The sequence below is a fragment of the Monopterus albus genome, unplaced genomic scaffold (assembly GCF_001952655.1).
Source record: "Monopterus albus unplaced genomic scaffold, M_albus_1.0 scaffold65.1, whole genome shotgun sequence".
In the NCBI taxonomy this organism is placed as follows: Eukaryota; Metazoa; Chordata; class Actinopteri; order Synbranchiformes; family Synbranchidae; genus Monopterus; species Monopterus albus.
Genome location: NW_018127945.1, coordinates 2,603,432 through 2,626,636, shown reverse-complemented (window position 1 = coordinate 2,626,636; position 23,205 = coordinate 2,603,432). Strand labels below are relative to the sequence as shown.

General features: G+C 38.6%; 2 protein-coding genes across 2 annotated transcripts in view; both read left to right on the top strand.

Moving 5' to 3' along the window:
- The window catches only part of e2f4 (E2F transcription factor 4), a 16,373-nt gene extending 10,882 nt beyond the window's left edge, over nucleotides 1-5,491 (top strand). Inside the window, exons 4-11 of the mRNA XM_020604327.1 lie at nucleotides 1,265-1,308; nucleotides 1,430-1,494; nucleotides 1,591-1,779; nucleotides 2,107-2,194; nucleotides 2,868-3,014; nucleotides 3,132-3,179; nucleotides 3,278-3,322; nucleotides 3,456-5,491. Coding sequence (XP_020459983.1) covers nucleotides 1,265-1,308; nucleotides 1,430-1,494; nucleotides 1,591-1,779; nucleotides 2,107-2,194; nucleotides 2,868-3,014; nucleotides 3,132-3,179; nucleotides 3,278-3,322; nucleotides 3,456-3,571 — 742 coding nt within the window. The 3' untranslated portion in view covers nucleotides 3,572-5,491. The remainder of the gene's footprint in view (nucleotides 1-1,264; nucleotides 1,309-1,429; nucleotides 1,495-1,590; nucleotides 1,780-2,106; nucleotides 2,195-2,867; nucleotides 3,015-3,131; nucleotides 3,180-3,277; nucleotides 3,323-3,455) is intronic.
- A 2,339-nt stretch (nucleotides 5,492-7,830) lies between these two features.
- elmo3 (engulfment and cell motility 3) overlaps nucleotides 7,831-23,205 on the top strand; it is a 25,634-nt gene continuing 10,259 nt past the window's right edge. Inside the window, exons 1-14 of the mRNA XM_020604387.1 lie at nucleotides 7,831-8,109; nucleotides 14,779-14,887; nucleotides 17,355-17,395; nucleotides 17,490-17,562; nucleotides 18,576-18,626; nucleotides 18,914-19,083; nucleotides 19,573-19,672; nucleotides 19,801-19,952; nucleotides 20,273-20,351; nucleotides 21,171-21,221; nucleotides 21,360-21,482; nucleotides 21,942-22,064; nucleotides 22,220-22,324; nucleotides 22,720-22,828. Coding sequence (XP_020460043.1) covers nucleotides 14,810-14,887; nucleotides 17,355-17,395; nucleotides 17,490-17,562; nucleotides 18,576-18,626; nucleotides 18,914-19,083; nucleotides 19,573-19,672; nucleotides 19,801-19,952; nucleotides 20,273-20,351; nucleotides 21,171-21,221; nucleotides 21,360-21,482; nucleotides 21,942-22,064; nucleotides 22,220-22,324; nucleotides 22,720-22,828 — 1,255 coding nt within the window. The 5' untranslated portion in view covers nucleotides 7,831-8,109; nucleotides 14,779-14,809. The remainder of the gene's footprint in view (nucleotides 8,110-14,778; nucleotides 14,888-17,354; nucleotides 17,396-17,489; nucleotides 17,563-18,575; nucleotides 18,627-18,913; nucleotides 19,084-19,572; nucleotides 19,673-19,800; nucleotides 19,953-20,272; nucleotides 20,352-21,170; nucleotides 21,222-21,359; nucleotides 21,483-21,941; nucleotides 22,065-22,219; nucleotides 22,325-22,719; nucleotides 22,829-23,205) is intronic.

Below are 23,205 nucleotides of genomic sequence, written 5' to 3'. Positions count from 1 at the left end.
CTTGCTGGCCCTGACGGGCCGCCACTGGTTTTCAGTGATGTAACTGTTTGTTGTTGATTTAAAGGAGACATATTATAGTCCTTTGTCAGGAAACTTTTATAACATTTGTAATCAATCATGAATTGATTCTGTTGCATTCTGAATGATAAGTGATTACAAAGATTGGTTCATCATTTGTGCTTCTTGAAGCCCATCTAAAATAGCTCTTCACTAGACATCACTAGAGTCATTTTGTCCTCTAGAGCCACAGACAGCACTATGCAACTGTTCCCACTAGTACTGTAGTAAACTGGGTAGAACTTTATTGATCCCACAGTGGGGAAATTCCAGTGTTCAGCAGCAGTAAGGGACAAAAACAACAGAGAGCAAGCAACAAGACACCATAAGAACAGATACCACACACCGATCTTGATAGACAAATTCAGAAAGCACGGAAGAAAAAAACACAAAAGAGGACAGAGCTACTGGAACTCGCTGCCGCTCCGTGAGTGGAAAATTGTAGCTTTGTGTCCTCTGATACATTCTCTGTGTGGATTCTATTACCTCAGTCCATTTGGTCTCGGTGCATTCAAAGCTCCATCTCACAACTATATTACACCTGCTTTCACCTGTTTATAGAAAGTATTTAGTGAATTTGACTGCCATTTTTATTATGGGGTTAAACTGTTCCTTAAGAACAAGGGCAACTGTGTTGGACTGTGAAAACATTTTGCAGTCATTTGCAAACATGCCATTATGAGTTACTCATTGTTATATGCTTTGTGCAGACCACTCAGGGTCAGTATTTATACACTATAGTGAAGCCTGACCAATATTGACACCAGAGGAGCAATCTTTGTAAAGTGTAAGAAAATAATCCCTATGATCATTAGAGCCTGAGAGTATACATTTTTGAAAGCACACCTGCTTCACAAGCTGAGGGTATGAAGTTTGACATTTAACAGCCACAGCAAATTTGAGGAAAGGTGCTGTTCATTTTAATTATTTGAATTGTAGAATCCAGTGCTTTTGAAGCTGCAGTCTAAAAGTCATAATATCTCCTCTCCTGCCATAGTTTTGACCCATTTTTAATCTGTCTTGTCCTTTCTGAGTCTTCCAGCATTACTGAGGCGCTGTATTCAGAAGATCATCATGTCCTCGATTAACCAACAATGTTTCACTTATGTAGTGCAGTTTGTCAGAGATGTATTCCTGATGCATTTTTAAAGTGCAAACCTTTTTATTATATTTGTGTTTATTATATTAATCCTTAACACATTCCTACTATGGCTTATGTAAAACATGAAGACCTCTGTGGAGCTTTCAAAGGTAATCTTTTAAGATGTTCTCTATTTATCTCACTTTTGTCATTTTAGTCTGTCACCTTATCTTGACTGTTCTGAAAAAAAAAAAAACTTTTAATGGCTCATTAATCGCATCTTTTTTGCAGGAGACACACTCCTAGCAATCCGTGCTCCCACTGGCACACAACTAGAGGTGCCTGTACCAGAAGCTGTAAGTTGTGTGTACATGCTGTTTGGTATTTCTTGTCTACCTACTGTTGTTTTGTCTCACGTCCTTGATTGGGTGGTTGTGTGTGTGTGTATCCAGGCCCTCAATGGACAGAGGAAATACCAGATCCGTCTGAAGAGCTCATCTGGTCCCATCGAGGTTTTGTTGGTCAATAAGGACCAGTCCAGTGCCTCTCCTGTTGTTTTGCCTGTCCCTCCTCCAGATGATGTCTTTCAGAACCTCCCAGCACCAACACCTACCTCCCAGCCATCCTCCGCTGTCTCATTGGTCAACACAGATAACTTTCACTTGTGCAATTAATACTATTTATGTATTAATCTTGTTACTCAAGAGACTGTCCCCTCTCAAGATGTCTTTCTGTATTGAGACAAAAAAGAGGGTGATAAAAATACTGAATCCAAGATGGCAGAATTTCTTTTGTTTGTTCCATTGACATGACTGTTGTGTTTGAAATAGTGTTCATAAAATTTAAATCACCATAGAAAATGACTCAGGACAATGTAACTTCTGTGTTTTTATTTATTTATTTTTATCATATTAATCCTGTTTTCATCATCATACAGGGTTATGAATTCTCATCTTTTTATCTTGCAGGTCCCCAAAGCAGCTCCAGTCATTTCTACAAAACCTGGTCCCACCACAACATCAGCTACAGCAGCCAATCACACAGCCTCAGTGACAGGTAGGGAGGGATGAGCATTTGAAGAGCGCATTGGAGCTGAAATATTATGGGTATTTATTCCACAACACTTGGGCTTTCTTACTGCCTAAGGGTGGAGACACACTTAAACTGTATTCATATATAAACTCCTGACAATATCCCAAGTTGCCAGTCAATGGTTCCACACCAGTCACATGATAGAAATATCAGCTTGCCCACTATCTTGGTGGGAATTCTCCAGACCATAACTTGCTCTGTTCACACATGGGCTTATGCAGACATTACACTGACTTTGTACCAGGTTGCTGGCAGGGTATCATCTGTTTAAGGTCTGGTCCAACATGACTCGGACATTTGTGTTCTCACATAAAGCTCTTCCAGGTAATGTTAAGTTCAGGGTTGTAGCGCATGTCTGAAAAGGGCTTTAACTAATAGCTGAAACCTTCTACAATTGGACAGGCCACACATCACACCAACCTTCCACCAACTTGTGCAGTTTTTTTTTGTTTTTTTTGTTTTTTTGTCCTTAACAGCCGGAAAGGAGCACACACTTATGACTGAGTAAACTCTTTAACATATCATCCCATTTTATATTTTTTGTTTTTTATACTGAGCTAGTTGTGACTAATATGATGCCACTGTCTTGTCAGTTTAGTCACTTACAGCATGTTGTCTTGCCTTGTTCTTATTTCAGAGGTGACAAGCACCACGCCACTCACCCCAACAAATGATACACCTGCTACAGTCCCACAGCAGCTTCAGTCCTCGTCCTCACTGGATGGATCTGTGTCCTCTTCTGGCTCTGCAATGTTTGAACCAATTAAATCAGATCCTTCTGAATGTGAGTTTGTTGTTATAATACAGTGTTTCCCACAGAATTAGATACTGTGTGTGTGTGATTCATAAACTTAACTCTTGTTACTGTATAGCTGAAATGAATGGTCTGGTTTCCCTCTAGTACTGGACTTTCCCAAAGAGCTCTCTGAAATGTTTGATCCAACAAAAGGTAACTGTCTGCCAAAGACTGTTCAGTTATGTAACATTCTCAGTGTATAGTTTAGAGGGTTTCTGAAAGGTCACTCATTTCTTTTCTTTCTCTGGCAGAGATCATGAGTGGAGACCTCTTGGAGGACTTGATGTCATCCGAAGGTAAGTTTGCTTAAAGGCACACTGATGGAGAAGCAGAAGACAATTACAGTAGAAGGTAATGACGTGATTAGGTATTGAATATGTTTCAGCACATGGCCCCCATGTCTCATCTGTTTCTCTGTTTCACCTCCAGTGTTCTCGCCTCTCCTCCGTTTGTCCCCACCACCAAGCGACCACGACTATATATACAACTTGGATGAGACAGAAGGCCTGTGTGATCTCTTTGATGTCCCTGTTCTCAACCTCTGACCCCTGAGATTATTGTCAGAGTGGGAAACAGTTAACCAAACACGCTAATCTACCTTCATTGTCCCTAGCTTCATCACTGAGAGTGAGGGTGAGAAGTGGTACAAGAAAGCCAATATGTTTTAAGTGTTCGAAGACACTGGCATGATGAGCTCAAGCTGAGCTGACTAGCTTGATGTACAGCATCATGAACAAGTGCAGGCCAGAACAAAACATTTCAGTCACACCACTTTTCCAAGGATACAGTCAAAATAAATGGCAAATAATTATATTTTTGGATTCTTGTATATTATAAAGCATTATGTTTGTGTATCAGCTTTCCTGTGTGCCTGTGAGTGAACATGTGTAGCCATATTGAGCATGAGTGTGCTTGTGCGTCTGTGTGTGGGCTTGTTTTGTATTTAATGCTCTCTGGCAGATGTGTCCAGGAACAAAAAAAGAGAAGCCTATCAGGTCAAGAGTTAAGGCAAACTGAGGGTGCACAGCCAGGCCTAATGGAGTCCAAACACAGCTGGTTAAACATGTAATGTCCTCATATACATGGAGAATATATATTTTGTGTTATCAGCACACAAGACTCAATAGTCATCATGATCTACATTTATAACACTGAGCAATAGTTTGCAGATAAAGGTACCAGACTCAAATTACCATACTGTCTATGCTACCAGTCCACTCATTCAAGGATTAATTATTTTTACTATTTTCTATATTGTAAAACAATACAAATTTTTGACTGACAGTATATATAAAGTGCTTTGTTTTTAAAAAGCCATTCAGTAGTGAAGTGTTATTGGAGTTCAATTAGAGAAGAAGGATCTTAATGCTAAGCTACTGAGACAAATAAACTTTGATACAAAGTGAAAAGCAAGAGTAGGAGTGATGTTTTAAATTCCTAAATCCTTTAATTCATTTTTAGTTCAACAAAGTAGTTAAAATGTGTAAAAAAAAAAAAAAAAAAAACCTAAACTCCAACTCATGACTATCCTGTTATTTAACAGGTTCAGTATTGCCATGTATACACTGAGAGGTTTCATTGTAAAGAAAAAATAAAAATGCATGCTTTCAGATTCATGTTGCCTCTGGACCTTTGGAACTTGCAGATTTTTATTGGCTTTGGTTTGTATATAAATGGTGTATGTCAGAAGAATAGCTTTTTCTTCTGTCTTTTCCAAAATGAGTTCTGTGGTGATTGGCTTTCTATAATATATGTATATGGATACCATTGTACTTAATTTGTATGTGAAAGGATGCAAGTGTTTTACCGATGGAGTGAATATAATCATGTCATGAAATATGCTTCAGTTTGTGTGTATTTGTCCCAGATCACTATTCAATAGTTTTTTACGATGTTCTGTTAATGCCTATCATAAGTTTGACTTCTAAGCACTAATACTTTGTGTGCAGGAGACAGGTTAGTAGCAGTTTTGGATGAGTTGTTAGCTATGCTGTTAAAGTACATATTAAGTGCTTTCTTCTGTAAAAATCATATTTTGTGTAATAATGTCCTGTTTTACCCTAGATAACATATGTACTGTGTATATCAGCTATTGCTTGTAGAGAATAGCGTTTATTTTATTATTTTTTTTATACCTGCTAGATTATATTATTACATGACTTTTGCTACTAATTTCTGGCTACACTTCACAGGTAAATGAATTTATCAGCAAAACCTTTTGCTTTGTCCAAGGCTCCTGTCTCATCGTTGCACTTTACATCACTGTGGACAGATTGGTTGCTTCTCATCCGCTCAGCAGCCAGTTGAGCCTACACAGTGTTGTGAGTAACTTGGAAGTCCTGGGTTGAATTAATCATGTTGGTGTGCTGACCTGTGCAACTCAGTCCTACAGATTGTTTTTAACAAGCTCACAATCGATAAGCTGTAACTGCATCAGATGAAACAAAATAAACACTTTGGTATTCTTTGTGTATTGTCTGGTTTTCTTACTTTTCTATTTAAATAATGTGTTGCAATGTTAATATGGAGGTTTTTCCTGCAAGCTTTTACTGTACGTTTAGTTAGTGAAATGAATTTCAAGTATGTTGTTTAGGCCCAGTCACATTAAAATAAACAGTAGGTAAAGTCATAAGCTGCTTGTATTTTAAAATGCAAATGCAATGATAGTTGTGAAAGGTACAGTGTAACAGGAGCTCTGAACACATTCAGTATGATAGTTCCAATATGTAAGTGAATGGACAGAACATAAATTGCTTCACTGACTAATGAGCTGTTAATAGATTCTATGGGCGTTTGCAGCTGATGTCATACAGTCTCTTCTATTGTTTAAGATCTTTTTCACAATGGTTAAAAAAAACTTATACAGATAGCTTCAGAAAGTATTCAAGACCCTACATTTTTCCACACACAATCGTGTTATAGATTTAATTTAGGCCCATCAATCTATACCCATAATGGCAAAGGGAAATGTATTTACAATTTTTCCTCCAAAATTATTTAAAACTTAAATCTCTCTTTTACAAAGTATTTAGACCCTTAATTCAGTGTTTTGTAGAAGCTCTTCAGCAACAATTACAACCATGAGTCTTCTTGGATGAGTCTGTACAAGTGTTACAAACCTGGATTTTTAGACATTTTATGTCATTCCTCCTGTTGTACCCGGTACTTTTTACCATACTGACTCTGAGAGACGAGACAGTCCAAGTAACTTCAAAACAGTGCTGATTTATTCCATGAACACAGATAAAAATCAACATTACACGCTCAGGTATCTTGCACCTCCAAACTGCACGCAGGCAGATGAAAGATGAATGACCACGAACCAAACCAGGCCTATACATTATATCCCCTCGGTTGGGCTAGCCCCATACTACACAGAAACGTCAACCGAGACGTCCCTGTTACCAGCTTTGCAGCTGGTCATAGCAGTAGTCAAAACATGAAGCAAATCAATGTGTGTGTGTCTGTTGATTAAGTGGTGTGTAGCTAAAAACATTCTCACACGACCTCTAGTAACATGTCGTGACTTAAACATAAGAACATATTATGGCTAAGGCTACAGTTATACACGTCATAATAATAATATTAAACATCCTGTCTGCTGACAGTCATCAACTCTTCTCTCTAGTTATCCTTGACCAGATGTACCCTGTAGAAACTCATAAGCATGACTAAGCATTTAACAGTCTAACTAGACATCCTATCTCCACTAAACATTTCTAATACATAAAGTACCTAACCAATAACTATCTGACTAAAAATACCTAACACTCCTGGCAGATCTTCTCAAACTCCATCATACTGGATGAGAAATGTCTGTTAACTTCCATTTTCAGGTCTCTTCACAGATGTTCTGTGGGGAACTGTTACTATATTCTCATGTTCACTGTGGAGCAGGTCTTCTTCAGGGACCTCTTTAATTTTTGTCTAATTACACCAAAGAATCTTTTTCCACATACAGTATTCTTGGAGTCCTACAAAAGCTCTCTGACAAATTCCAAGTGGCTTCTGTCTACCTTTGAACCACTGAAGATGAAGGTAACAAGGATCTAAGATTAAGGTGTATTATACCTGAAATTCCATTTGTCAACTTGCTGCATACTGAGTCATCTGTGTGGATGGTATATACATTATGTCTTCTCTGAGCCTCATCATTTTATGGTGCAAGAGGACTGGCCTAATTACATGTAAAAAGAGGAACACCATCCATCCATATAATCTAATTTTTACAATAGTAATTAGTACTGGAAATTCGTGGTATGTAAAATCTCCTAGAAACAGAGGGGACAGCAGATGGCAGCTGTAACCAGCTAAATCCTTCCTGGTGTGGAGATGTGTTTCCCCTAACACCTAACCCTAACCTGAACCCTACCCTTATCCTAACCATAACCACAGGGGGTGAGGGGGGCGAGCGTCTCTAGCTTTAACGGGGAAACACATCCTGAACAAATTTCGACACAAGACTGGAACTTTGAATTTGTTCTATTTGGCTACTACCTCTTGTAAATTTGGAAGAAAAACTGGTGTATTTCGGTATAAGCAGCAAGAGCATTTCCATAACGCAGGCCATATTATTTGTTTTTCGAAATAAAAGAGCTGTAATTAAACAAAGTTATTTAATGGCGTGTTAAAACACACTTAGAGGTATACTCTTTTATTGATGTAACTGAATGGAAATAAAAATAATGAAATAAATGAAGAGTGACTGCTTATTTCTCATGGGATATTTTTCAATATATTCACGCAACACTAATATTTAGGCTAAATATATTGGAGGACTTTATTTCGAAAGTCGCAACCGGAACGTTGTTGTCTAAATCTGGTTGATGAGGCTCACCCTGATCCGAACGACTACGATCAACCCGGAACTTTTAAGTCATCTAATAATTCTTGAAAACTTTTTACAAGGATCTTCATCCTGCTTAGCCGACGAGTTCAGATAGTTCTCAAGAAAACCCCCCCTATTTTCTGGGAACTCAATCTTGTTCATTGTGAAGGAAAAGATAACAGCTGCAAATGTTTGTGGCTTCAACAGCGGCGGTTCCTGCAGGACAGTAGCCCTCGACTTGTCTTTTCAAAGCAGGTAGGACGCAATCAGAGACAAAAAAAAAAAGCTTTGCAGCTGACTCTCACGGTTCTATCGCAGACCTCTGGCAGAAGTCACATCAGTTTTAAATAAGTCCTAACAGTACAGGTGTTGTTTTGACCTTTACTTGTATATTTAACTAATGCTAGCTTAAACATAACGTTAAGTTTGGCAGCAGCACATGACTTTACTGAAGTCGTGGTCTGTAGCACTTAAGTTACATGTATTTCTCTGTGTAAAACAGACCTGTATTATTGTAATAAATATGTTACATTCTTCTGTTAAACGTTCAAAGTGAAGCTTAAGTGAGCTTGAAATACCCAAGAATTTCGTCTGTGGTAACGTTATTCAGTATCTATTCACTATTTCTTCTGCTTTATTCCTGTATTTGAAATAACATTATGCTAAGTGTGTGTTTATCCTGTCAGGTTAGGCATTTCTGGCTGCTGTGTGCTTCTCACACTCACTCACACACACACACACACACAGAGACACAGATGAGAGAGGGTCTGTCAGTCCAGGGGTTTTGGAGCCTAACAAAAGGGCGTACTTGTGGTTTTATGTTTAATGAAGCAAACTGCTCATAGAAGAAAGGCGATTGACAGCTGCTGAATATGGTGGATATTTCATTTTATCTTTGTAATTTGAAATTTTAAAAACAACTTTTAAGAGTATGAATCAGTATGGGCTAAGTGTCAAAGGAGGTCTGTTTTGTTACAGAAGCAAAGTAATTTCTCTCTTTCCAGTGCATATGACAGATGTATATTCATGCCTAAATGAGTTTTTCCTGTATTGTAGGTGTTATAACTTCCCCTATTGAACGTGATGTGGTGATGTGTTGTCAGTCTACTAACAATAGTGTGTGGCTTGAGTCAGTGGTTTGCCTTCAGAAAAAAACATCTTGTTTTTGTCACATATGTCACGCATGTTTAGAAAAACAGAAAAGTTGTCTCTGATAAAACCTAATAGGACTACAAATTAGAGATGCACCGATTGATTGGCAGAGATTGGAAGTGGGCGGTTTTCAGCATGATTGGCCTTGACCATTGACTGGTGGATCACTGAGATTTCCAATTCTGTACCAATCAGATTTGGAGATATGTCAGTCAACGTTGCGAAAGCAGTGGCATCAAGTGGCAACCTCAGAGGCTGAGAAATGAAGCCAAAGGGGCAGTGTTAAAACCTGCAGTTCCTTGAATGGCCGCTTGAAGCTGCCCCCTAAAAGGAGTCAGTCCCCACAGACAGGCACACACTAGCTGGCTGTACTTCAGCACTTTAACAGAGTGTACTATATATTGGAGAAAAAAGAGCCAAACTATTTTGTTTTCTGGAATTTTGGACCCCTCTTCTTTTGCTAGCTGCTCCAGGTTTCTCAGATTTGAAGGGTTCCTTCTCCCAGCTGCTGTTTTGAGATCTCTCCACAGGTGCTCTATGGGATTTAGATCTGGACTCATTGCTGGCGACTTCAGAACTCTCCAGTGCATTGTCTGAAACCATGTCTGGTGCTTTTTGACGTCTGCTTTGGGTCATTGTTCTGCTGTCAGATCATGACCTCTGACATAGACCCAGCTTTCAGACCTGGGCCCTACACTGTGCCTCAGAACTCATTGGTAGTCTTCAGATTTCATAATGCCATACATACAGTCAAGACCTCCAGTGCCTAAAGCAGCTCCAAAACATCAGTGAACTTCTACCGTATTTGACTGTAGGGACCTTTTCTTTGAAGGCTTCTTTTTTGTTTTCTGAAGACAGTAGAATGATGTGCTCAACCAAAAAGCTCTGTTTTAGTCTCATCTGTCCACAGGACATTCTCCCAGAAGGATTATTACTTCCTAATGCAAGTTTTTAGAAACTCCAATCTGGCTTCTTTATGTTTCTGTGTCAGCAGTGGGCCCCCAGGGTCTCCTACCATAGCGTCCCTTGTCATTCAAATGGCGATGGATATTGCGAGATGACCCTGTTGCACCCTGTGCCTGCAGGTCAACTTGAATTTGTCTGGATGTTGATCAGGGTTTTTAATCCATCTTTCGAACAGTCCTTCATTGTGATCTGTGATCTATTTTTCTCTTTCATCCACGTCCAGGGAGATTAGCTACAGCGCCATGGGCTGTAAACATCTTGACAATGTTGTGCACAGTGAACACACCTTGAGATGTGTGTCTTTCTCTTGAGATGGACTTGTAGCCTTGAGATTGTCCATGCTTTTCCACTATTGTGGTTCTTAAATCCTCAGCCAATTCTTTGCTCTTTTTTTTTCCTCCATGCTCACACAACACAAAGGTTGAGTCAACTTCTCCATTTTAACTGGTTGCGAGTGTGATTTCTATATCGCTAGCATCTGTTGATTACTACAGGTGAGTTTCATTACAAATTAACCGAGCATCACATGCTGGAAATGAAACTATTTCTGATGATTTTGAAAAGGTGTCAATAATTCTGTCCAGTCCATTTCTCTGTGGAATGGATCAGATTTGGCTTTTTCTCTGCTTTTCGTGTTGTTCCAATGCAAACAAAAGAAATAAACATGAGAATACCAAAGAATTTGTGATTGTGACATTTTTTCTGGGAGAAATGGTGTGTTATCTGACAAAAATGCAGGGTGACCAATAATTTTGGCCATGAGGTAACTGTTAATGTGGTTAGGATTTTCTGATGATGCAATTCAAGTGATCAAATTGTGCTACCCCTTCTGTTCTGTTCAAAAAGAACTACAGTATGTGCTCAGTAGTAACAGACACAATTCTGTTTCTATTATGTGTTGTTCCCGTGTATATTTGGATAAGTACAAATATTGCTCTTTATACTAAGTTGGAGGTTTGTAAAAAAAAACAAAAAGGCTCAGAGAAAGATGGAAATGTAAAACTTTAATACAGTTAAACATTTCACTAAAGAAAGGTTGCAAAAATGTTTGTGTATGCTGTCCATTACAGTTCTTAGAATGAAAATCAGAATCAGCAGGTCAGACTTAATAAAAAATTGGAGTCACCCAAGAAAATTGCAATCAGTGCATCTCTACTAAAATTAACAGTTATTTAAAATACTATATAATCTGCAGTGGGATTACTTGTTTGGTCTGTTAATGGAGATGTTTTCAGATGGCTGGTTTGTATATCAAACTGTCCAAAACTAAATGTACTCTTTATCCTGCATTGATTATTGCATGATAATCTTTTATCTTAACTGGGATCAATAGCACTGAGAGTCGTGTACTAACACCTTACTTTTTTTGCTTAGCAGCAAATACAGATGGCGTAGTTTGAGCTTGCACTTAACTTAATTTTAGAAGACATCACAGACAGGCACGGACAAGTACCGGCACTAACTTGCACATACACTTCAGTGGGTGACTTCTTTGGAAACTTTGATGAAAACCTTCTCTATGTCTTGTGTTGGGTTAAGAAAAGGAAACCTCAAACAACATGCACATTTTTACTGATCAGCAGCTTTTCTGTCAAGACTCATGAACTAAGGTATACAAGAAACCCAGGGCTGATTTCACAGTATGGCAACAAATATGTGACAAGAGCTTATCTAGTAGACAGATGATTTTGCTACACTGAAAAAAAGGTGAATTACATGTTGTCTTCTCATTAGTACTTTTTACAACACATCCTATTACCGGCCTGCCATGTCATCAAATGTAGAATGTTGAGAAAGTAGTTTGATAAATGAGAATACAAGTTACCATGCTTACTCAGCCTGTTTTTTTTTAATGTTGAGGAAACAATCCAGGGTTTAATGCAGAAGCTAAAGTTTGTCCTTCGTCTTGTTGTAATGAAGGGATAATGTCAGTGAAGGCTGAGCCTTGTCCAGTGTCACTTGAGGCCTGAAGCATGTTCAGGCAGGTCATCTTGAATGTAGTCTAAGGGTGTTTTGTCATCATCACAGGCAAACCCTGATCTAAATCTTGTAACTTTGAGACTTAATCTGTCTTTGGTAATTGCAACAGCAGAAAATCTGCATAATCTTGGCATTGCAACATTAGGCAAGCATACATTTTTAATATCTCTATTGATATAATGGAGAGAAACTGAAATTAAAGCTTCTACCTGCTTGGTTACATTGATGGTCTCTCAAAATTTTCATTGATTAATAGTCGTGCACAGAAATTGCACTGCAAAATCCTTATTTAGTTAAAAATGTCATTTTACATCTTTGATATTGAGCTGTGCTAGCAGCTCTGTGAGATAGTACCTACAGGTATAACTGTAGTTTGAACTAAATCCATGTTAACATGCTTACAGTGATGTTGATGTTTAGTAGGTATGTTTACCATGTTCACATCATGGTTTAGCATTTGCCAGTTGGCACTAAACACAGTACAACTGAGGCTGATGGAACTGTATGTATTTCATAATAAAGCGAAGTAAGCAACTAATCATTATTCTAATCAACTAATCTGTAGATTATTTTCCTGATTAACGGATTATTTGTTTGTCTATAAAATGTCAGAAATGGGTGGGAAATGCTCATAAATTCTCAAAGCCCAAGGCGGTGTCTTTACATGTTTTGTTTTTAATTCCAAAACCTAAAGTTGTTGAAAGAGACAAAGGAAACCAGAGAATACACACATTTGAGACTTGAACCAGACTGTTTCTTATAAATAATTTGAAATGAGGAATTGATTGTCAGCGTAGTTGGAGAATAAATGTTTCTGTAATGTGATTAATAGACTAATCATTGCAGTACTGGGAAAAATAAAATATTGATTTGATGATGCTGCTGGGTGAATAAAGTTGTTCCAGTTCATCCTGCAGACAGTAAGAATATTTGCTTGCTTGTAGTAATAAACTGACTGAGACAGTGAATTTCATGATATTTTACTTTATCACCCAGCTTCAGTTTCCACATTTCTATCCTTTTGGACAGCTTGATTTAGTAATTCTGAGGATCATCATACAGAGTTTCATATGCAGAGAAGCCAAATCCTGTCATTTCCAAAGAGAAGCCAAATACAACATCAGCATAAGATGCAGCTGATTTTTACAGTGTATGTTTGATTCATTCATACTCAACAGTGAGGAAGTGGTTTGACAAAACAAAGTTGCCTCTCTTTACCTCTTTTTGTAGTGCAGCGCAGCCTGACCAGTGCTTTGCTGTTCAGGTGATAGACACATGAACTCGTTTACAATTCATAATTATACAGCTCAAACAGGCACTGAACTTAAAACCTACAGACAGTCTTTGACATAACATGCCATTTCTCCAAGCTTACCTTTTAATATGCTGACTTCACGCAACACTAATATTTAGGCTAAATATATTGGAGGACTTTAGAACAAGCCTGCATTCCCTGAGATCTTTTCAAGATTAGGGCTGTAAGCTGGTTGCAGCCTTAATAACTGCTTGTTATTTGTTAGAGGGAGTTTGAGCACCAGCACTAGTGTACCAGAATGACTTGATTTGCTTGATCAAAATCAGAACTCCTGCATCGGCCTTCCCTGCTGTGGAAAGGTACCATACCCATTTTCATTCTTGTCGTGAACGCGTTCTTTATCGGGAAAGAGGCTGCCTCAGGGCAAGTGAGGTGAGAAGACAGTAAAGGTGTGCAGATGTTTGACAGGATTATTGCTTTGAAACCTGCCATAAACTGTGAGGTCTTTCTTTTGAGAGTGGAGTGAAGCTGTATGAGCAATCCAAGAGATCATGCAGAAGGTGGGGGTTATTAATCACACCAGACACAAGCAGGCACAAGCTCAACCTCCTTTCATCATGAGCTCACGAATGTACAGAAGAATTTCAATCCAGCTGTATGGTTTCCATGTGCAGAGAGCAAGGGAGAGGAAGAGCAGGACAAGGAAGGGGGTTGGGTTGGAAGCACAACAACGTCTTCTGTATCCTCTGGAAATGCTGTCTGAAGGCCGAGGAAGTGTAAATGATGTGTGTGTTTGTGAGTTGGAAAGGGAAGAGTGAACAATCCATAGTGTGTGCACAGATGGTATTTAGGCCTCTCAGCTTTACACCATCAGTAAGCACTGAAAGAGGAACGCAGTGTTTTACAACTTCATACTGAAAATGTAGTTGCTTCGTCTGCTATGAGTCATTTGGCTCACGAGTTTACTGCTCTCAGTTTGTTAGCTTTGACTTTATCAAGTTTTAAAATCACTCAGTTATTATTCAGTTTTGCTCATCAGTGAATCCAGGTTTCTGTTTGGTAAAACTGAAAACTGTCAGATGAACTGAAGGATTGTTCAGTTCTTCCCAGCCTAAGGCAGGACTAGGCCCACATTTTTTTTTTTTTTTAGAATAATGAAATGTTTAGTGTTATGTTTATCAAGTTTGGAATCAGATATTTAGCCCAGCAATAAGATTTCAGCGTGAAATGTAATGTGAAATTGAACTGTGGGATTTGTAGTCTCATCAAATACAAACCTAATCTCATTCTGGTCATAGTTTACCTAAGGTTTTTGCATGTTACTATTGACAAAATCAGGCTGAGAGGCTGTTTTATTTGGCTTATTTACTGGTTATATTCCTTTTGATTGTTTATTTTACATATCCATCTTCCATGAAGTTATCATGAAAGATTTTCCTATTTGTCAGATTCTAGTAAAGGTTGTGACATTTCAGTATTGAAATGTACTAAATATAACCTGATGAGCCACTTTATACTGATGCTTTCTTCTGTGTGGTTTTTTATTTATTTATTTTTTTATAAATCAACAGCTAGGGAGTGGTGGAATCAAGAGGTGCCAAAATGCCACAGCAGAAGGACATAGTAAAGATAGCCATCCAGATGCCTGGGGCCTACCCCCAGCTTATACAACTGGACCAGGTAGTATACACACACAAACACAACTCTAATTGTACCACAGTTAAACTCCAAATACTAGTAAGAGGGGGGTGAATTAAGTCATCTATTACTTTGTTGAGCAATAATTAAAATATGATCTTAATATCCTAACGTATATAGTCTCTATTCTCAGACCTTGCTTCACATGGCAGTCTGACAGTGAACCACCGTGGGACTTTCTTGCCCTTAGTTGAGCCTTTTCTGATAGCAGTTCCTCTGACTCTTATACTATGTGCTGATCTACCCAAAGAACACAGAGATGACCTCACCCTAACATTAAAAGCATGGGTCAGATATTTGTCTTTGGTTGCTGTGAGTTTAGCTGGTAGCTCAGGAGTTCTGTCTTTTAAGGAATAAAATCTGCAGTAGTAGTATTGGCCACAACACACACACACACACACACACACACACACAGTTTTATTCACCCAGAGCAGAACATACATTCAGTTTATATACTGTATTCCTAATCACTGCTGTGCTGCTTCTAAACTTAGCATGATGTAGGTATAGTTAGGTCTGGGACAACTGAAGCCAGGAGGCATGCAGCAGGTATTGGATTTTCTCATGGATTTATTTTTTGTGTGTTCGTGTGTCTTATTTGTTTTGTGATGATGTGTGCTGCTGCTCAGGCTCCTCCTCACAAGGTGATCTCTGGCTAGAGGACTGCCAGAAACAAACTTAGATGTAATGTGTGCCTCCATATTACTAGCATCACTATCAGTACTATTGGTTAAACCTAACCATAACTTTTTTTATTTTCTATGGAGAAGATCGAAGTGGGTTCACATTCTAGGAATCATTGCTACCTGATAGACAAAATTCACGGCAAGAAGGAATAATTAAATCAAAGTCCTGACTGTTTCTGTGATTTCTTTTCAATGCAGCAGCATTGACTGCAGGTTGGGGGATATATTTCTCTAAGAATAATCAGTATACAAACGGAGAGATTAATGTTTTTGCAGACAGTTGCTGTCAGATTTAGGAAGTTAGTTCCGGTTTAGCACCAAAATAATTTGGAATAAGAAACTAATATTTCCTTTTATTTATTTGTCTTAAAAAGGCTCCAGATACTACCTTCTTTTGTCTGTGTGTTGTATTTATGTACAGCATCCGTCTGTAGTTGATTCAGAATACCTTTGATCCTGCTCTAGCTAACAGGCACTAACTGGCTAAAATTGTAGCAGCATTAGTAGGTGTTGAGTCTGCTGGCTTAAAATACACAGCCGGTCAGTGATTGGCTGAAAGGTGGAAGAGCAGGGACAACACCACCATAATGAAAAATGACATTGTGAAAGAAAATGTTATTATTTAAAATGACATTATGATAAAGCAACATTAAATAAAAGTATAATTGGGAGGAAATGTCACTATAAAATAAAAACAGACTTTTGAAAAATGGTATTTTGTATTAATAATGTCTACACTGAAATAAAAACTTTGTTTATGGAAATTGATGAATGAATAAAATGTCATAACATTGGTTTGGGTTTTAATTTTTTCAATTTCACAAATTGCTGACCCAGCAGTATAGCTTACACACTTAATTTATATGATTATTTCATGATGCTTTTTTCTTATTCCTTTAATATGAAATGCTTGGGGTTTCCATGCCCACCATAGTATTTTTTTTTTTCTCTTTAGCTTTTACCAGATGTGATGACAGGGAAGTTTTCCATGCATTTCCCAGAACTTTTGGGGAAGTTGTACTTCTTTGCACAAGATACTATGCATGAGTTTTAGTTTGAAATGTATACCAGACAGGAGGGATGGGTGTTGTTCACAGTTACATACTAGAGAAGATTTGAACAGAGGGACAATTGATTTAAGAGGTACTTACTAAACTCTGGTAAGTTCAGCAGTTGCAAAATGCTGCATAATTGAAACTGGAGTGAACACAGAGCCCAGTTTTACCTTTTTAAAGCCCTGATACCGCAGTCTCATATCTATTTTTGTGGCCTTGTGTTGTACTGTAAGTTGTGTTGTAATTTTAGATTACAACCAATCCTGTCCACTCAGAAGAATCCCACAAAAATTTTCATCGGCTCCACCATCCTCATCAAACACATCTGACTGGTCAACCTTCTAGCCTGCAAATAATAACAGACTGTCCACTGAGTTTACCACAGAACGCAAAGACATTTTGATTGGGGCTGACCAGTAATAGCAGGATAGCTAGAGTCCAACGGGGAAGTGATCTGGACACTGAGGAGAGCACAGCTCAGAAAGCGTCTGGGAGCTCTAGCATTTCTTCTTCAGCAAACAAGGTGTGCAGCCAACAAGAGTAGCTGTGGTCCTGAAGCATGTGTTCTGATCCCTGACAGAGAAAATACTTTGAGTGTAGAGTCTGCTAAGTCCTGTTTTTACAACCCCCATGTGAACCTATTTATGTCATGTAAATGTATTTACATATATGTGAGCGAATACATTAATTAATTGTGTCTTTATGCAGAAAAAGCCTCTGTCTGCTGTTATAAAGGAGGTGTGTGATGGGTAAGTTGCTGTTGGCTCTGCTGTTTCTCTAGTAATGTTTGACATTATCACTTTTTGTGTTACTCTGATAGTTAATCAGTTTTTGTGTGTGTAGCTGGAATCTCCTAGGTCCTGAGAACTACGCTCTGCAATATGCTGACGGAGTGCAGACCTACATCACTGAATCAGTGAGTTACATCTAGATGCAAATCATCACAAATATTTATCTACAACAGGGAATCAGTGCCATAAATGTCTGAGTACAACTTGAAGACACTACAGCAGACCTGAGTCAGCCCTTCATATGTTTTGATGTTTAAGTAGGGCTGGTGTGAATTATGTTCAAAGCACAACAAAGAAATCAGTGACTCACACTTTGTCAGCATTCTGTGATCTCTGTCCGTCTGTGGTTGTAGGTCACTTGAGGCCAAAAGTACATGGAATTACTTGACTTAAGGCTGATCCCAGGAACACAACGCCTGGGACACAGTATCATTAATGGTATTTAAAATGAGTGTGAAACAGACTGAAAAAGCAGAAGACCAAGGGAGAGAAAACGAGACAAGAGCAGCTGAAACTACACTTGGCTTCTTGGTGTCAAGTGACTTAGAAACATTTGCTCCTGTAACCTTCCGACTATTTCAAAGTAAAAGGGAGCACTATACAAGTACATATCTTTAGAGAAATGCAGCGATGCTTTATCAGTGGTAGTATATTTTAGTGAGACTCGCGTAGTGTTGCTGTTGTAGGGTAAAACACTTGCACAACAGGATTTTACCTTTGGTTCTAACCTACAGACATTGGCATTAGTGAGTTTGTAGTTAAACAGTTGTTTCTATTTAAGAGCAGCTTCTTTATAGATGTGTGTAACACTTAGCTTGATGGCTCGCAGTGTAATAATGTGGTTATTTGCAGGATGCGTCAGCAGCCTCGAGAATGTTTCTTTATAATCACTCTTTCAGTTGGGTTTCCAGTAAAAAGGCTTAAAATCTTTTTGGACACATTTTCATGAAGTTGGAATTAGTTAACTTTGTAAAGTAAAACTAGGTATTTCTAAATTTTAAACTTGAATGTCAGTGTAATATATTGGACACTTTATTTATTATTTATAACCATATTTGTGTAATTTTTTTCTACCTTGCAGTCTAAGTGCCATTGTAGGTGTATGCTTTGTCATCTGTGTACATATGTGTGTTTGTAGAATCGCCTGGACATTAAGAACGGCTGTATCCTACGTCTGACCAAGGCACCGGTGAGTCTGCAATCAGCAGGCTCTAAGCCAAGTTTTCTTTCAGCCTGGACTCTCACATCGTCTTTGTCACTCTTTTGTTTGCATTTTGCATGCAGAAAATTTACAGAATCAGCTACAGTACATGCATAGACAATAGAATAAGTCAGCGTTGTTTCACTGCCATTGCCTTGTTTTAATGGAGAGCAACAATACTATGACCAACAAGGAAAGGAGAAAATTGTTTAGTATGGGGTGTGTGAGCATTTGTGTTTATTTTTTGTGTGTTGTGTTGATGCCGGTGAACGCAGGGTCGCTGTGCAGAGGACTTGTTTAAGGGCATCCAGAGCTCAGACTCAGGTGTGCGCTGCGACTCACTGAAGGAACTGGCGAGTGTTTCCACAGACATGACCTTTGCTCAAGAGTTCATCAGCCGAGACGGACACCTCTTGTTGGTCAAGATAGTAGAAGAGTCTAATGAGTTAGTACTCTGTGTGTGTGTGTGTGTGTGTGTGTGTGAGAATGAATGAATATTTTCCCTGGATGGGATGGAATGCTGTTCCTCAGATATCACTGGTGCTGAAGTGGTTTCAGCATATCCTGCCAGGGTAAACCAGTGTAGAAACAAATGTGGAGCATACCTGCAGAATATTTTTAGGGCCATAAATATAAGATTGCATCCTTCACCCATTCATCTTTGACACTTTCAATTAGGATTAAAGTCTGTTGGTTAATTTGTATTTTGAGCAATTTCTGTGATCATAGACAACGCTGATGAACTTTACTGCAATGTGTAGGGTGAACACTGAGCATTTGTATAGATCTTTACCTTCAAACTGTAACTGAATTACTGAAAGAACTCCCCACAAGCAGTCCATCTGAATGCTGTTTGTCTGTGTGAGAGTGCATTATACCTGCATGTAAATGTATGTACATAACATTTCTTTCTGTGTATGTCTGCATCATTTAGGAGTAATGTAATCATGACCCACACACTGATAGCCTTCATGGAATTGATGGATCATGGGATAGTTTCTTGGGAGAACCTCTCATCTGTCTTCATCAAGAAGGTGCCATATCTGCCGCTCTCTGTTTACTCTTTTCGTCTTTCTGTTTTCAATGATTAGCTGCATTGTCTCACTACTCCCACCTCCTTTCTCCCTTCTCTCTGTTGCCTTGCTTCTTTCTTCCCTTTCAGATTGCCAGCTTTGTCAACGACAAGCCAACAGATGCATCAATACAGCAGGTGTCCTTGGACATCCTGGAGAGTATGGTGCTGAGCAGCCACAGCCTCTTCCTGCAGGTCAAACAGGAAGTCACCTTGGAGAGGCTTATCGCTCACCTCCAGGTGTAAGTAACAGATATCGGCTCATTCTTAGAAGACAATCACAGATTCTTTGGACAGTTCCATTTTACCTTGATACAGTGTCTTATTTTGCAAAAAAAAATCTGTTCAGTAAATTGAAATAAAAAAAACAAACCCTGATAGTGTGGCAATGACGTGGTGGGGTGATGAACAGTGGCATTGTCTCTGTAATAGGAAGTTATATATGTAAAACATTAAAACACCCAGAACCTTATTTAATCTCATCCTTGTTTTGTTTGTAAACATGCAGCTGTGAAACATTATTGTGTGTTTGTGTCATTCTCTCCTCTCTGACTTTTCTTAGGACAAATCAGCAGATACAGACCAAAGCCATGGCCTTGCTTATGGCCCTACTACAGACAGCTGGGGATGCACACAGACAGGTGCTGCTACAACCTGGTTCTTACTTCCTGATGCCGTTTCTTTTCTCTGTGTAGTTGTTCACACTTACACAAATGCAGACAAATAGGTATTTAATTTGTTTCCTGAATGTCTGGTTCTCTCAGACAGTGGTCCCTGCAGTAGTAAATCAGCATGCACATCAAATTACCTTTTTTTCCATTTCCAGTGTTCTTAACTCTTTACTATTAAAGGTTTTTTTGTATATAAAGGGAAACTCTTGACATCTCAGACTTTCAGTGGCATGCATGTAACTTTTTGCACAAGCCAGACCATTTTTGTACATACAAGTCAGTCACCACTTCTGCCAGAAAGCTGGAAATAATCCATCTATCTCTCTCTGTCTAGTCATCACAGCTTTTCTGCAGACAGCTGCGGCTTTCTCTCCCTCTGCTTGGTTCTTGCTCCTCTCTCATTGTACGGAAACAGTTCCTTCATTCAGCCCTTCACCTCTTTGCCCTCAGTCTGTCTTTGTTACCCTCTCTCTCTCTCACTCACACACACACACACACACACACACACACACATTCACTTTTATAGTAAGTCAACATATCCACCCTTCTTATCAGTCTGGCCAATCCAAGAGCAAATTAGTCCTGAACAAAATGAGGCAGAGTCAGAGATGCATGTACCAGCAAGGGATGGTTTCATAGTAGAGGTCAAAGTCCCACACAGACTAACCCTCGTCCCACCCACTGAAATGTTGCTGACACTATATCACCACCCCATGTTAGAAACATGTCATTGCACCTCAGTAACATATTTACTTGTGCTCATTATGTTCTTGATGTTCTCTTCTCTAGGCTATGTTTGACTTCCTGAATAAGAAGAATCTCCGTCAATACATTTATAAGGTATTACATTTGCATTTCATATAGTTTCCAGTATCTCAGTGATAATATTCTACAAGAAGACCTCACTGTTGTGCATTTGTGAATGTGAATAAACCATCACTCTGATCTGTTGAAGAAATTTGAGTGTATTTGTTGCAGAACATCATCCATAGTTCTGGTTCGGTCCAGGATGAGATGGCCCACTACCTCTATGTCCTACAGTCAGTTACTTTGAACCACATGGAGCCGCGCATGAGGACACCTCTGGACTGTTACAGCCAGGTGAGGAGTACAAGTCCCAGATAAAACATCTACTGCTACTGCTGAACTCTCCTCTGACTCCCTGTTCCTCCCATACACATTGTTTTTAACAATATGCATATTAGATCATTTAATTTCTCTGTTATTTTCTGAACCTTAAACTGCTCATGACTAAAATGCAGTAATTCCCCAGTGATAATCACAGGTCCGTAACTGCACCAAAATCTAATCAGCTCTTCCTTGGCCCAAAACCAGTTTGTTTATTTTTCCAGGCAAATCTCATAATCTTTCATAATAATCATAATCTTTAGTAATTGTCACATTTAAAACTGGAATTTTTCACACAGAAAAGATGAAGACCATGTGCAAGTACAAAGATTTCTGTGCTACTTGTCTGCTAGGTTTGCAGTGCAACAGTATGAAACATTTAAACACTTTATGAAGTTAACATTTGTCACGTCCTTCCGCCTTTGGCACCAGGAGCAGAGAGACATGCTGCACCATTTGCGACAAGCAGCGTTTGAGACAGACAGCGAGAACAGTCTGAGCCATGAGAGAAGACGCTCGCTCTGCGCTAAAGAGTTCAGGAAATTGGGGTTCTCTGTAAGTGTCTGCTGTCAGAACTTATCCTGTAACGTTTGTCTGTGAACTTTCATCATATTGCTCTCAGGAATATTATTCATATTTGCATTATTGTGTTGTGTCTGTTCTTCTGATCTCTACCCCCCTCACCCTTTTATCTTTTTTTTTTTCCCTAGAACAACAGTAACCCTGGTCAAGACTTGGTGAGGACGCCTCCTGGTCTTTTAGCTTTGGACACCATGGACTATTTTGCTGAACGCTATCCAGATGCTTACAGCAGGGTGAACACAATTTGTTATGTATTCAGTAATTTAAAAAGTAAAGTTTTTAAGTATTTGATATTTAATATTTCTGTGAAGACACCCGAACATTGAGAGTCAGAAAATGTTTTCTGTGTCCAGAATTGAATATAGTAGGTATTATTACATAAACAATAAAAGTTTTATCACTGTTATGCATTATAGCTCATATATTGCATAAAGTCATATACTGTATATTTTATGTGGGATTTAAAGTCCTCACACTGATGCTAATACATGAGAAACTAACAAATTGCATTAATGCATTTGAGTGGTGGGTAGTATATGTTGTTTTGTTTTGGGCTTTGTCAGCACTATGGCACAGGCTTCATTCTATGATTAACTGCTCTACATTTCTATGTGCAATTTTGTACTAGTTTATTCTGGAGAACAGCAGCAGGGAGGACAAACACGAGTGTCCGTTTGCCAGGAGCAGCATACAGCTTACACTTATTTTGTGTGAAATTCTTCGTATTGGAGAGCCACGTAAGTTGACCTCTAACCTATCATTGCCATAAAACTACAGTGCCTATAAAAAGTATTCACCCCCTTGGATGTTTTACCCTTTTAATGATTTTTATAACTCTGTCATGGTCAATATAATTTGGCTTTTTTGACTAAAAAAATACAAAAATTTCTAATGTCAAAGTGAAAACAGGTTTCTACAAAGTAATGTCAATTAAAAAAAAATGTAATGTGAAATAAGTGATTGATTTATTCTTTCAAGCATGTAAAGACAGTTGATATGTCAACACACATAATTTTACACATATCCAACAAATGCTAATCCAATATCAATTTGCTTATACCTAGTACATGCTTGAATGGAGTAGGAAGAAGTCAGACTTATCCAGTCCTACCCC